The sequence below is a fragment of the Panthera uncia genome, assembly GCF_023721935.1.
Source record: "Panthera uncia isolate 11264 chromosome E2 unlocalized genomic scaffold, Puncia_PCG_1.0 HiC_scaffold_20, whole genome shotgun sequence".
Classification (NCBI taxonomy): domain Eukaryota; kingdom Metazoa; phylum Chordata; class Mammalia; order Carnivora; family Felidae; genus Panthera; species Panthera uncia.
In genome coordinates, this window is record NW_026057589.1 from 18,732,433 (window position 1) to 18,746,973 (window position 14,541).

Here is a 14,541-nt window from a genome sequence, read left to right on the forward strand (position 1 = left end):
TCATTCCCAGGGAATTCTATTGTGGCAACTCAGAGGAGTCTGTGAGTGGAGACAGGAATAACAACTCTGCTCACTGTGAGGGAGGGCAAGAGAGTTTTCGGGAACACTTTGGTCTCCAACGTTTTGGACCTGTTTTCCTGCTTGGCCTCTGTGAGAACGAGCTTTTGGGTGTTCACGGCAGGTCTTGGCTCCCTGGCTTTGAATTTGGCTTTGTAGTTTTGCGCCCCCTGTTTCTGCAAAAGCTGCACGGTGGCCAGACAGCACACGTTGCCGGGATTGGGAGGGCACACCAGGTGTTTCTCAGGCAGGAGGGACCAGTGCAGGCAGCCCCTCTCGTGATCCGCCAGCAGGGGTGCGGGGGCCGCCCAGGGAGGGAAAGGCAATGTGTCATTGACCTTAGGGTGCTTGGCCAGCTCAACAGGTCTCTTTTCACCTTTCCCGTCAACCCTTTTCAGTCCACACGCACAAGCCACACACTCATCCTTTTCCACACTCAGCACCTTCTCTTCTGGCTGCAAGAAAAAGTTCTTACTCTTCTTACCCAGAACATCCAAGCCGTATGGGGGTGAAGCCTTCAGGGGAGGTAGGACTAAAAGGGCCCTGGAAGTCAAGGAGTATGAGATGGAGGGACCTTGGCCCGGGCCCTTGCCCCTAATAGCCTCAGGGGTGGCCCAGTCTTCCTTGCACCAAATAAACTCCTTTATTTGCAGACTTTTTTTCTCTCCCTGACTGGAAGTGGGAAAGCAGACCTTGCTAATCTCCCTGGAGGCGGTGGTGGGGCCTTGGCGGGTCCCCTGAGTCTGGGAGGGGCTGCCTCGAGCCTTCTCCGGACCCACGGACCCCAGCTTCCCCACCTCCGACTGAGGCCCGGCCTCAGAACTCCCTTGGGAGAGACTGACACAGAGTAAGCAGCTGCTGGCACTTTCTCTCACCCTCGCCTTTTTAAGCTTCTTCCTGGACCAGATGCAGGCGGTTGGAGATGTCCTTCCCCAGCCTTGTACCTGCAAATACAGCAGCATGTTACTCCCGGCCGAGCTGCTCAAATCTAGCTGCCCCAGCTCTGGACACATCCCTATTTGGGCCGTCCTATTTGACCTGATACTTTTCTTAAAACTGACTCACCACCTTTTAAAAATTGTCACTCTATTTTAGCCTCATACTAAGTGATAGTATTGGTAATAGCATTTGTAGGAGTATTTGTTAATCTGAAACCCTAGCAATGGGGTTTAATACTCAAATACTAGGCAAAAATACCATATGTGGGCATCTCGATGTGCTGGCTCTATACTTTTTCAGATGCACATTAAAATAAAGCCAGAGCTCTTCAAATCAGAACTGTTTGTATTTATGGGGCACCTGGGTGGCTCAGTCAGTTAAGCATCCCATTCTTGGTTTTGGCTCAGGTCACCATCCCAGAGTAATCTGGAACTTTAATCTTTCTACGGATGTTTACGGATGTTCTGTCTCATCTACTAAACAGGTGTGCCTGATGAGTCAGCAAATGTCCTCCACCTCCTTGACCCTAAGTCACCAGAGCTGCTGCGTAAACTCCAGATCCCTGAGCTTCACCCCAACACGCTAAGCCCATACTCAAAAGATGGACTTGGGCAGGGGGTTTTAAAAAAGCACCCCACGTGAGCCTTGGGCTGAGGCTGGTACAAAGCATTTGTATCTCCAGGGTGTTCAGGTGGCCTGACAGGGGATCCAAGTCCAGAGATGGGGGTCAATGACACCTGGCTCTTCTGATCCTCACAGGTAGGCTGTCACAAGTAGGCTAAGTGTTGGCACAAAGGTCCAGATTTCTGCCAGGATCAAGAGCCAAGCTGCAATTGCAAGGTGACTGTGCCTCCCTCCGGAGTCCCCACAGAGCTCCCAAGTGGTGTGGGTGCCTCCAGGGCTCCAATAGGGAGAGACCAACATAGTGACAGGAAAGGCCCCTTGTGTTGGGCCGGTTTGGGCCAGAAGTGAACAGTCCCGAGGCCCCCCATGCTGTGAGATCCCTTGGTTCTACACACGGGAACCGCTCATAAATCGCTGCCAGCAGAGTGCTCTCCGTCCTCATTCATGTGCTGGCAGCCAGGCCCCCGGCACCAGCACAGGAAGTACCAAAGGGCCACAAGCCAGTGCAGGACAGGTCTCTGTCACACCTGCTGAGATAAGGCCGCCCAAGGAGCCGGGCGGGGCTGGGTGGCCGGAGAGAGTGAAGAGCAGCAGGTGGTTAAGTGGAAGGAGATGGTGTGGCACGATCATCCTCGACAGACCGTGAGCGGCAAACATACTCTGAGCACGGGGCACGTGCGGCATTTCTTTCAAGAAAATTCTTGAATTCTGAACAGCCTTTGGATATGTACACATTGCAAAGTTGTTACTTTCCAGGGGTGAACAGAACCTTCTAAACTTGGAAAGTCAGATCCTCAGGTAGAACTGTCTGTAACACTGACTGATCTGGCGGGAGCAAGGCAGGGGTGGGTGGTGCCGCAGAGAGAGCACAAGACAAGGGTCCTGCAGACACGGCTCCATCAACCGCCAAGTGGGCTGGGGGAGTTGCTCTGCCGTGTCTTGGCCTCCATTTCCATAGTCATAATTAGATCAGGGTCTCTCAACCTCAGCACTTCTGACATTTAGGGCGTGTTATGGATTGCATGATTGTGTTTCCCCAAATTCCTATGTTGAAGCCCGAGTCCCCAAAGGGATGGAAGTTGGAGGTGGGGCCTTTGGGAAGTAACTAGGGCTGATGAAGTCAAGACGGTGGGGCCCTCATAATCGGATTAGTGCCCTTATGAGACGAAGAGGCGATAAGGGGTCCCTCTCTGCTTGCACCACCAAGGAGGGCCATGTGAGCACAAAATCGGGAAGAGGCTCCCTGCCCAGAACCCAGCCATGCTGGCACCCGGATCCTGGATGCCCACCGTCCATAACTGTGACAAAGAAATGTCTGTTGCGTGAGCTCCCCTGTGTGTGGTATTCTGTGATGGCACTCCTGAACGAACACAGAGCCGGGCCATTCCCTGTGGCAGGGGCTGTCCTGGGCACTACAGGATATGCAGCAGCACGCCTGGCCTCAGCCCAGCAGATGCCAGTAGCGCCCCCTTCCCCTCATCCCTAGTTGTGAGACATTGCCAAGCATCACCTAGGAATCACTGAACTTGATGCTAATAAAGTTCCGTTTACCTATGGAAGGTCAGATATCTTTGGACATCCTAATCTTTTCCAATGTGACATCCTTACAGTTCTAAATTTAGGATTCTAGTATTGATTCTAAGAATAGTTTAAGAATAAACCCACGGAGTTCTGAGTGGAACCACTAGGACAGAAATCTCACGTCTCTTGGGGAGCTTAGCCCAGCAGTTAAGGGCTTGGGGTCTGGAGCCCAGAAGAGCTGGATTCAAGCCCTGCCTTGGCCACCGGCACACTCTTTCACATTTTGGGTGCCTCACTGTCCTTGTCCCAATACCTGCCTCATAGGGCAGGTTGAATGAACTGATGTGTGTAAAGCACTGAGTCCTGTGCTGGCCAGTACTAACTGGCCACAAACACCGAATAAAAGGTACCGCTCTTATCATTATTTATATTGTACCTCTATTCCTAAACTTCCTGTCTTGATCATTTATCGATTTTTTGGGTAATAACTATTTTTGAAAAAAGCGAAAGGCCTGCACCAAACACAGGCGTGTGAGACACCTCAGTGAAGAAGATACTCACGGCTTCTTCCCATCCAGTTCCGATGACAAAGTCACGGGCTTTTTCATCTTGTTCAAGCGTAATGTCGCTGATGTTGAGAAGACAACAAACGTGATTCTTCTCGCTTCTTTCATCTGGGCAAGTATAGGTTAATTCCGTCTCATCGTTTTCACTATTTTCTAACTCAGCCTCATTTTCCTGACAGAGATCCATCACCGTGATAGTTGCTGAAGGTTTTTAACATCTTCTTCCTGCAGCATGAAATGAGGGCTGAACTTAGTTTTTAATACTGGTTTCTGAAAAATCAACTCGACAACTCGGGCGAAATAACGTCAAGACACATTCATGAAGAGACCGACAAGAAATATTACAAAAGCATCCATTGCCAGCTATCGATATTATAAAACATATGGCCAATTCGAAAGACTAATGGGTTTAATGAAAGACCAAAGTTGGGATCGAGGAAAAGCAGACAGGGAGATGTTAGCTCAGTCTCTATCCCGGATCATGGCATAGAACACGGCAAGGAATATAGGGTCAAGGACCCCTACCCTCCACTTCCAAACAGTCCAGATGCTACTGTGCTAACACCATGGGAAATGTGTTGAGCACGCATGCAGCCCAGCCTCTTCTTTCCCTACGGCAACTCTGGACACCAGGCAGAGGCTAGGCAGCATGTGGTCTAGACTAAGTCAGTCTGCTCACTCATCTACCCTAATCTACCCTGGATGATTGGTGTTCTTACGAAAAGGGTGATCTGGACACAGACACGCAGAGAGGGAGGCCGTGTGAGGAGGCCCAGGTTGAAGACTGTAAGCCACGGAGGGGGTCCCGGAGCAGATCCTTCCCTCACGGCCCTCGGAAGGAACCAACTCCGTCGATACCTTGATTTTGGACTTCCGGCTTCCGGGACTGTGAGGCAGTGCATTTCTGTCATTCAAGCCGCTCGGTCTGTGGTGATGCCATGTCATGGCAGCCCCCGTGCACACTAGTACCCCGCGTGGTGGTGACGGCGGTGGCGGCAGTGATGCTGAGGGTGATGCTGTCTATCCTTAACTGATGTTTTCTCAGGTTGAAAAACGGAACTTGGCATTGATAACCCAGTCAAAGAGTTAGGAAAGTCATCGTCCTGATCAGGAGCACAGATCTGGTTGCCAAACAGCCAGGGTTCCAATCTTATTGCTAGCTGCACGACCTTGGGCCAATTACCTTTCTGGGTCTGTTTGCTCATCTAGAAGACGGGTGTGCTTATACTACCTTCCTACAGACAGATGCTCCTCCTGGGGACCCCGCAAGCGGCAGAGATGAAACTCAGAGCCTGGGGACCTCCAATGGTCCAGCTGAATGCTGAGGGACAGCCAGCGCCTTCTTGAGCTTTCCTTGCTTATAATGACACAGAGGCCACTGGGATGACACACGTTGCTTTCTCTCACCCTGACGCGATCCCCGCCAGAAGCCCACTTGTAACATTTTCTGTTGAGGTAACTTCGTATAACAATATCTGTTTAATTACCATTTCGGCTTTTTCATATAGTCTTAAAGTGGCATTTTGATGCTAATAAAGTTCCATTTACCTACGGAAGGTCAGATATCTTTGGACATCCTGATCTTTTCCAGTGAGACATCAGAGGAAATGAATGAAATCTGAAGGGGGAGGAAAAAAAAGGGAAAAAGAAGTGACTGAAAACCAGGAGTGCTATTCTCATTAGAAACAGAAGCATGATTAAGGGCCAGACTGTGCAAACCAGCCCGGTCCTTTCATCTTATAAAATTCCACTTCAGGCACGGCTCAGGCCAAAGAAGCTCCGGACTTGGTCCTGTTCTCTTCTGAATTACAAATACATTTATGCCTCACAACCCAAAGGACTTAACAAGTATGCAGTTCGGAAGGAAAAAAGCAGATTCCAAAGCAAAGCCACATATTTAAACGATAACTGTACGCGTGAGGTTAATAGAGAAAAGAGATATTGTTCAGGAGACATTAAGTATCGTTAGAATGTTCAAATCAATAAGAAAAAAAAGTTCTGTGCTTGAAGTATCTCTGCTGGCAAGGTGCTCACTACTTAGAAAGTCTCTTCAATGGCAAAGAGCTCTAATTTACTGGTTCTCAAAGTTGGCAGCACCTTGGAATCATCAGGCCCACATCCTGCCCACAGAGATCCTGATTCTAATTGGACTGGGCCAAGTCTGGCCATCACTATCGTAAAAACCACCCTGGGCAACGTACAACGCAGCAGGGCTCTGAGGAAGATCTTCCTTATATGGAACCAGCACTGGTTTCCCTGCCCCCTCAATATCCTCTACTTGGCGTCCTCATTTTGTGCTCCAGAGCACGGCTCTGTGAGGGAAAGCCTTCCCAGCCATGGGTGGGCTTCACGAGGTCTAGGACACCTCTGAAGATGCTCAAGCACTCTTCCAGGAAGGGGCCCGCATCAGTGTCACAAAGCCGTCTGTGGCTACAAAAGGCTGAAGAGTCATCGATCCGAAGGCTGCCCGATGCCTCAGCTTTCCAACAGTCCTGTGAAAAGGCTGCACGTGCTCTTCTCTCTCTCAGGTTAACCATCTCCAGCTCTTCCGACTATTTGTTGGAGGTCATGAGGAACTGTGAAATCTGAGAGGAGGACAAGATTATCTCCACGTATGTCTATATCGAGACAAAGGAACAGCGGGGGCCAAAGAGGCGGTATCAGGGAAGGCCCTGTTCTGGAGTCAGTGGAAGTCAGACCCAGTGAGGGTACCAGAAGTGCCAGTCACATCATATTCGAAAGTGCCAAAAGAAACCCAAGTGACGGTAATATTAAATAATAAAAATAAGCTGTTACATAGCTCTTTTTACGCGCCAGGCATTGTTGTAAGCACTTTACATGTTTGTTATAAATACCGCATTTTGTGAGTACGTGACTCCTTTCATGGAGGATCATGGGAACAATATTGGCTCCTTGTGACCAAAAGTGAAGAATCATCTTGAAGTCAGTAACCACAGTATCCTTAGTCAAATGGTCAGATTACTGCATACCAGATTGCGATGCTCCTCTGAGACACGGATGTTCAAGCTGGGTCAGGATGCCCCACTACCAAAACAGAATGTTGGTGGTCTTTTCTAATTAGAAAAAAAAAAAAAAAGTCAGTGGAGAGAACAGTCTTAGTGTTAAATTTTTCTCCAATAATCGTGCCTTCAAGTTGTATTGCCCATTCCTGTCTTCCAGCTCATGTAAGAGATAACAAATAGAAATGTACAAGAAGCGGGGTGCCTGGGTGGCTCAGTTGGTTAAGCGTCCAACTTCGGCTCACGTCGTGATTCTCATGGTTTGTGAGTTCGAGCCCTGCATTGGGCTCTGTGATGACAGCTCAGAGCCTGGAGCTTGCTTCGGATTCTGTGTCTCCCTCTCTCTCTGCCCCTCCTCCTCTCACACTCTGTCTCTCTCTCTCTCTCTCAAAAATAAATACACATTAAAAATTTTTTTTAAAAGAAAAGAAACGTACAAGAAGCAATTAAAGATCAGCTAAAAGAGTGGCTATGTGATTTCTTACAAATTGTATGCACTCTTACTTTGATGTTGAAATGTAAAGATTTGCATGGCTGTAATAGTCATATTTTCTGAGAGTAAAATTATGGCTAGTTTACAGATGTGAGGTAAATCAATAGGTCATGCTATTCCACTTTCCTCACTTCCATGGAGCTTTACATTCCTATAACTGAGAGCTCATTACTTTAAAAGCATCTTTTTTCATTCCACTGGTAGCTCTAAAGATTAGAATGTTCTCAAAACAAGACATCTGCAAGCCTGAAAATTATGCCTCTCAGTTCCTGGTGTTGCTCCTAAAAGCAACATCTGATAATCCTGAAAATAACTGAAGACAGCTATTATTTCTTCAGATGGGAACCTCAAATTCCCTCATCTTAAGAACGCCCCATTGCCTGTCAATGTCTTTAAAATATAGTACCGGGAAATGAGGAAATATAGTACCTTTCAAATGAGTATTTGAAAAATATTTCAAATGTGGTCTGGCGAGAAATGTCTAGTTTGAAATCTGACTCTCTTTGCTCTAAAATCTACACCTACTAATTGAACAAAGATTGCTGCATTTTTTTTAAGCTATATCACAATCTTGATTAACACTGAGCTTGGGGTCAACTATAACTTCTACATTTTTTTCCCCACATGAATTGTTAATAATCCCTGTCTTCTTCACTCCACATACATGCCGTTAATTTTCTTTTTGAATTGTTTTCTTTTTCTTTTCTTGTTCTTCTTTTTTTTTTTTTGCTAGATATAGACCTCTAAATGGATCTGATCCTTCTAAAATTTTCTCCATGTTGGACCACCAATCCAACCTGTTTAGATAACAGTGAATCTGACTGTGACACCCCACAGTTTGGCCATTCCTTTCCACTTTAACACTCTATTAATTTGAGGGGCATACGTCCTCTTTATTTAAGTCACTGATAAAATGCTGGTGAGGAGAAGGTAAAGGACAATGCCATGTGGATATGCCTTGTACTTGGACGTTTATTAAGTACCAACCAGCTGTAAATTCACCTCGCTATACAATTATCTGGCCTACATGTATAAATCTCATCTACAGCATTCTTGATCTATCAATTTAGGCAATCTTTTTTCTTTTAGGTTATTTATTTTTGAGAGAGAGGGAGAGCCCGTCCATGAGCGTGACAAGGGGTGGCAGATGAGAGGCAGAGGGAGTGGGAGAGAGAGAATCCCAAACAGGCTCCATGCTGAGCCTGGAGCCCAATGCGGGATTCGATCTCATGTCTGTGAGATCATGACCTGAGCCAAAATCAAGACTTGGACACTTCACCGACTGAGCCACCCAGGTGCACCCATTTCTTAAAAAAAGGAATTTTACCAGGCGTTAGAGGAATTTACATTTACATTGATGTCTATCTATTTTTAAAATATTTAGGGGTGCCTGGGTGGCTCGGTTGGTTAAATGCCTAACTTCGGCTCAGGTCATGATCTGGCAGTCCATGAGTGTGAGTCCCAAGTCAGGCTCTGTGCCAACAGCTCAGAGCCTGGAGCCTGCTTTGGATTCTGTGTCTCCCTCTCTCTCTTCCTCTCCCCTGCTCACCCCCTGTCTCTCTCAAAAACAAACATTAATTTTTAAAAAATTTATTGTCTATGTTAGGGATGATTGTCAGTTCCAAACAGTTCCAATACAACTGGAAGGTTGTGTTGAGAAGGATGTTAAGACCTGGACACTGGAGGAAAGGGGTGTGTGGTTGATTAACGATGTCAGCCAGGGAATAAAGAGAGGTAGCATGGGCGCCACCTATTTGCCATGGCTTATATAAAAAGATTCCAAATCCTTACTCTAGATTCCTACACCTGGCTGACACATTCCCAGGCAATTAACGGTGAGGGGAATGTTGATGGGCCAGGAGAGGAGGTGAAAAGCCCTGGCTGGGGGTTTAAGTCAAAAGCAAGCTATAATCCCTCAAAACTCCTTGCCACCACCTTGGCTCTACACCATGCCCTACGCCCACCTCCATCTTCCTGGAAGTTTCAGGTTTAAAGGAATTTTCAATCTATGTCAGAATTTCAGCCAGGAGAGAAAGATGGTTTCCTGGCAGCCTCAGCTGGAATTCTGAATGGATGTTCTGTGGATCCTTAACAATGTATCGAAAGAAGAAATCAATGAATAGAAACACTGTGGGGCATGGTAGAAGTGAAGTTTCTTAATACAGAGCTAAGCTTCAGGCATCTGAAGTGGTTCAATACGTCTTGAAGATTGGCTTGGGCATGCTGATCACTGGTAATAAAGTTTCTAAAGGAAAATGATTTGAAGACTTCGATCTAATTTACAGTTTTAGAACACAACTTGGCGGGGAGTTGAATCTTTGCCTCAAAGCGAAGCACATGCACCGCTCGCACAATTTGTTCACGTTTTCAAGAGTATAAATCTTATCTCTCCATGTTAATTATCTGTGCCTTATACTTATTATGTGTCCACAGAGCACAGCAGCTTTGATGATGCATAGAATGATTCCTAGGGGAATCATCCCTCCAGATCAGACCTTTTTTACTGCAGTCCCAGTCTCCCAGCTTTCCGCTCTTTCCACCCATTCACTCATTCAGTGCCTATTAGATGCCTAACTCCGGGGATAAAAGAGTAAAGCAACGCCTGTCTTCTGGGTATCACCCAGTTTACAAGTCTACACGAAAGCACAAGTCATCAAATACACCCAATCCACCCGTTGCTCCTAAAGCCTAGGCGTTTCACAGCGGACTCTTCTCTTTACTAGAATAGCCCCTCCCCTTCCCCCAGTCTCCTTCCCTTCTTCCAAGATCCTTCTTTGTTCCTTAGGTAGCTCCTTCTCTTCCTCCAGCATCCAGCAGCTCCTACCGTGTCACAAAAGATGCCTACTCTTCTTTCAAGAGTTGTCCTCTCCAGCAAAACGTCCCCCCTTGCCCACGAGCCCCTCCCCTTCCTCCCTTTGCCTCTCCCCCACAGGGCTCCGCCCTCTCTGCGGCTCCTCCCACCGCCCCACCCACATACTCACCGCCCCCCTAGGCCCCTCCCACTCTTATTCCAGCCCCTCCCCCGGCCCACAGTACCTCCCCCTTTTGCCTCCCGGCCTCGGTGCGCAGCTTCCTTTCGAACTGGGCAGGGCCTCTCGCTCCGCCGCCCGTGCAGTGGTCCGGGGCCTTGGCCGGGAGGCGGGGAAGCGGCCGCGGCCGCTCACACCCTTCTGTGGGGCCCACAGGATGGAAGGCTCCGGGACAACCAAGTACCCCCGCAGCGGGCGAGGGCGATAGTTGCCCCGGGTTACGGACGCGCTGGGGGCGGAGCGGGGCGGTGGGCGGGGCCCGCGGGGTCTGTGCGGAAGTGACGCCAAGCCCGTTGGCGTAACAAAGCTGAGCGCGGGAGGCGCTGCTGGCTGACGGCCCTGGGCACGTGCTCCCGGCAGGCTCTGCGCGGCTGCGCACCTTCCACTGCAGAGAGGATCCCTGGCCCGAGGTGGGCGCCCGAGGCGGCGTTTGAGGTAAGGTGTGAGCCCGAGCGCGAGTCAGGGAAGTAGACGCAGCGGCTTCATGCCCGCCGGACGCTGGAGTTAGTAACGAGGACCGGCCTCCACTCACAGGCGCGCACTGCTGGCCTGGGCAGGATGGTGCTGGGGGGAGGCGGGGGCTGCCCTGCGCGTTGTCGGATGCTCAGCGGCATCCGTGGCCGCCACTCTTTAGGTACCCGGCTTTGCTAGCTGTCCCCAGACCGCCCCTTCTCCAGGAGAACGACTGCGGGAGGGTGATGCGGGCCAAGTTTCTAGTGGAATCTCCTCATCCTTAACTTTCTGGCCCCCAGTTGCTCAACGGGTAGGTGCTAGTTTGAATCCACCGGCGGCACGAGGGTAGCACCCGTTGGACTTGTCGCGGTACAGCGCTGTGAGGCGGGCATGGGCATCTTGTAAACGAACGAAGGGAAATGGCCGTGCTCACATCCCGAAGTCAGATGAGGAACTGGAACAGTGGAAGGCTAGCCACCCCCTCCTCCTCTCCCTTTGGTCCTGTTACTTTTGGGCACCTCAAGGCGCAGCCAAGGCTGGGAACCTGTGCCTGGACTCAGCTCAAGTCTGATTCCAAAGCTTGTCTGCTTTCTAGTTTTTTCAAGTGTGAATGTTTGTCTTGTATAAATGCATTAGAATGTCTTTCACAGCACTGTGATTAAGAGGCATTTGGAGAGATGGCTTTGTATTACTGCTTTTGCACCGAACATACCGTATTAGAAAGTCTAGGGAGCCTATGGAAAGACTTGTGTAACATTGCTCTAGGATGTTACAACAAATACTTTTCTAGATACGACTTTTTTGGGTATCATTTCTTTACCTACAATATGCATATTTGGATCTTGTTGTATATCACAACCTGGAAGTAAATGGTATGCCTAAAACAATTGTACAAAACTGCGTAACTTCAGAGGCACCTGGGTGGCTCAGGTAATGGTATCACAGTTGGTGAGTTTGAGCCCCGCATCAGGCTCTGCACTTGACGGTGTGGGGTGTGGCGTTTGCTTGGATCCTGTCACTTTCTCTCTCCCCCTCCGCCGCTCATGCTCGCTGTCAAAAATAAACATTAAAAAGTTACACCACTTTTTGAAAAGTATTGAAAGAAATGTAAATTTAATGAGTTTGATACCCACCAATACTTAAAAATATAAACGAATTAAAAGATGTAAATTCTTCCTTTTTCTATTTATTCATATTTGTATTTTTATTCTTACTACACAGAACTTTATTCTGACATTTATGGTCAAAGATTTATTGAGTAAGTAGTCTTGTCATTTTCCTGTTCAATAAAAGAATAATTTGAAAATCAAACTTAAATTTTTTCATAAGACCATAAGGCTGAAACAGTTCCTTGTTTTTCCGGATTGAGAATTCTCTCCATTCCTACTCATCTGACAGACAGTAGGAATGTATTACGTGTTGATAAATACTAAACATTACTGGAAGTGTATCAGAGTGAAATGGGTGGGGCTGTTCTTCCCCTAGCCCCAATTCATGTATCTGTGCATAAATATCACATACTGCTAGAATGAGATTCATCCCCAATTTTATTTAATTTTTTAATGTTTATTTTTGAGAGAGAGAGGCAGAACTGCACGGGAGGAGAGGCAGAGAGAGACGGAGACACAGAATCCAAAGGAAGCTCCAGGCTCTGAGCTGTCAGTACTGAGTCCGACCTGGGGCTCAAACCCATAAACCATGAGACCATGACCTGAGCTGAAGTTGGGCGCTCAACCGACTGAGCCACCCAAGTGCCCCCCCCCCTTTTTAAATATATGTAACCTGAGATACCTTGTTCATTTGAAGATGCATATGAAAGAGGTTTTGTTACACCAGTTTCCCCCAAAGTTTTTTTTAACTTCTTTACACACAGAAATCACATAATTATTCACCAACAAAAAACATGTAATGATCAGCTGACAGTTTGGTTAGGTCTTCACTTCTTTTGAACAAAATTTGAAATCACCTGACTAGTAGAAGGATTTGTTACCCCATCATTAAAGCTACTTTCTGTTTCTGGGAAGTATACCAAACATTTAAACTAAGTATTTTACTAAATGACTTTTTAAAATTTTTAATGTTTTATTTATTCTTGAGAGAGAGAGAGGAAGAAAACAGCATGAGCGAGGGAGGGGCAGAGCTAGAGAGGGATACAGCCAGCATCTGAAGCAGGCTCCAGGCTCTGAGCTGTCAGCACAGAACCTGATGCAGGGCTCAAACTCATGAACCATGAGATCACGACCTGAGTCGGAGTCAGATGCCCAATGACTGAGCCGCCCAGGTGCCCCACTCTTAATTAAACTTGACTGTAAGCACATTCTCATAAACACGTGGAAGTTGGGAAGATCTGGTAACTGATTTCCTTCAGAACAGTGCCTGCATCCCCATTTGAAATAGGCTAGCAGTAATCACTGTTGAAGTTTAGCAGGTAAAAACCTGATAGGGTGACTCAGTAGAGACATTAAGGAAAAAGTGTGTTTAGCTAGTCATGCTTACAAAAAGCCAATATAGACTGAATCAAGATATCACAAACTCTAGTAGAGTAAGATCCTAGGGTCAGCAAAGGAAGGTTTCAAAAACAGAAAGATGGAGGCAGGACATCTTTGAAAACTGTATTTTCTATTTAATTTTGCTGCAAACCTAAATCTACTCTGAAAAATAGTCCATTTAAAAGGGAAAACAACAGAGAAAGGGAAAACACTGATGGAGGTAGGTGGTGAGTAGTAAAGCCATTTGCAGGGAAGAAAATTTAATCTGGGTGTAAAGTGAGGAAGGCAGATGTGTGACTGGGTCTGAAACAATACAGTGATTGCTAAGCAGTAGTGAAGCCAGTTACAATTAGCATAATTTTTAAAACTGAAGGTGAACAGTGCTGGTATTTTAGCCCCGGAAAAATTGGAGAAATCCAGAAAAATTCAGGAATTCTGATTTGCTGAGAGCTTATCTGAAATACCTGCCTAATTTTCATACTGGCACACCTATACAGAGAGCCCTCTAGCAGTTTCTTTCTTAAAACTTAACACTTCAACTTCTTTAAACTCTGAGAGGTGATAATAAAATTTTTGAGGTGATAAAAACAAAATTTTTAATACTTCTTGGGTAACCTGTTCCATTTCTTGAGTTTTAATTATCAGCAAGCATTATTCAAAACTTTTTATTAAACTGCCCTATTAAGACCAAAACCATTCAAAAGGAATAGGAGATCAGAAAAGTTAAATTCTGTTGATTTACTCTATGGAGGGCCATTCGATGCCTGTTATTTCTGGCAGCATTGTAATAGAAACGAGGGTTGAAATGGTTCTGTATTCTAAATAGCAAGAGTAAGTTGCCATAATGTTCTGCTCTTTAAGAAAACTCAGAGTGAGCCTAATAAGGCAAGTGTGTGTCTTTGGGAAAGGACAGGAGAGAGAATAAACTGCCCATCTCTTTGAGATTACAATCACTGATGTACTTTCACTCTAGGACTGCCATTTTTCCTTGCTTCCCCCCTCCTTTAGCTCATCGATCTTCCCTCCTCACCACCCCGATTCCAGTTTAAGTATCTTTGTAGTAACATGAACTAAAGAACTGAAGAATGAACCCGAAAATGTGAAAATCTTAAATGACTTCCCAGCTCTTTATGTGTCTTATCCTCTCCGCCACCTTTTTTTGTGAAATGGTGGTAGTTACGGGTCTGTCCTTCTTAGCTCTGGCTGTTATTTTGATCATCACAGGTAATGTATGAGAATATCTTCAAAACAAAAGAGTAAATCTATGTAATTATTACTCATTTACTCATTCCTTTTTATTTCCTAAGCAGAGAGTCAAATTAATTTTTAATAATTAAAAACTAACAATTA

General features: G+C 46.6%; 1 protein-coding gene and 1 long non-coding RNA gene across 8 annotated transcripts in view; one reads left to right on the forward strand and one right to left on the reverse strand.

The window, feature by feature from the left end:
* CE2H16orf46 (chromosome E2 C16orf46 homolog) lies at positions 1–10,451 on the reverse strand. Of its 5 annotated transcripts, XM_049622890.1 has the most exons (5): positions 10,257–10,451; positions 6,698–6,781; positions 5,256–5,325; positions 3,703–3,932; positions 1–1,001 (listed from the first exon to the last, which is right to left on the reverse strand). In XM_049622890.1, the coding sequence occupies exons 4-5, from the start codon at positions 3,892–3,894 to the stop codon at positions 30–32; spliced, it is 1,164 nt and encodes a 387-aa protein (XP_049478847.1). In that variant the 5' UTR covers positions 3,895–3,932; positions 5,256–5,325; positions 6,698–6,781; positions 10,257–10,451; the 3' UTR covers positions 1–29. The 5 variants fall into 5 exon arrangements, with proteins under 5 accessions (XP_049478847.1, XP_049478846.1, XP_049478849.1 ...); XM_049622889.1 differs by lacking the exon at positions 6,698–6,781; XM_049622892.1 differs by lacking the exons at positions 5,256–5,325; positions 6,698–6,781 and having other exon boundaries at positions 1–512; positions 933–1,001; positions 10,257–10,447.
* Positions 10,452–10,508: 57 nt separating this feature from the next.
* The window catches only part of LOC125916596 (uncharacterized), an 86,697-nt gene continuing 82,664 nt past the window's right edge, over positions 10,509–14,541 (forward strand). For 2 of the 3 annotated variants that reach the window (XR_007455972.1, XR_007455974.1), the window contains exon 1: positions 10,574–10,684. This is a non-coding gene — a long non-coding RNA (uncharacterized LOC125916596). Of the gene's footprint in view, positions 10,685–14,541 lie in introns of all 3 variants that reach the window. The other variant, XR_007455973.1, reaches the window with a different exon arrangement.

Bases quoted from the DNA above. Each gene is read 5' to 3' on its own strand.
- CE2H16orf46 (XM_049622888.1), bottom strand. From the start codon at position 3,894: ATGGATCTCTGTCAGGAAAATGAGGCTGAGTTAGAAAATAGTGAAAAC. The intron at 1,002-3,702 runs GTGAGTATCTTC...CTGTATTTGCAG, and splicing joins GAACTGGATGGGAAGAAGCC to GTACAAGGCTGGGGAAGGAC.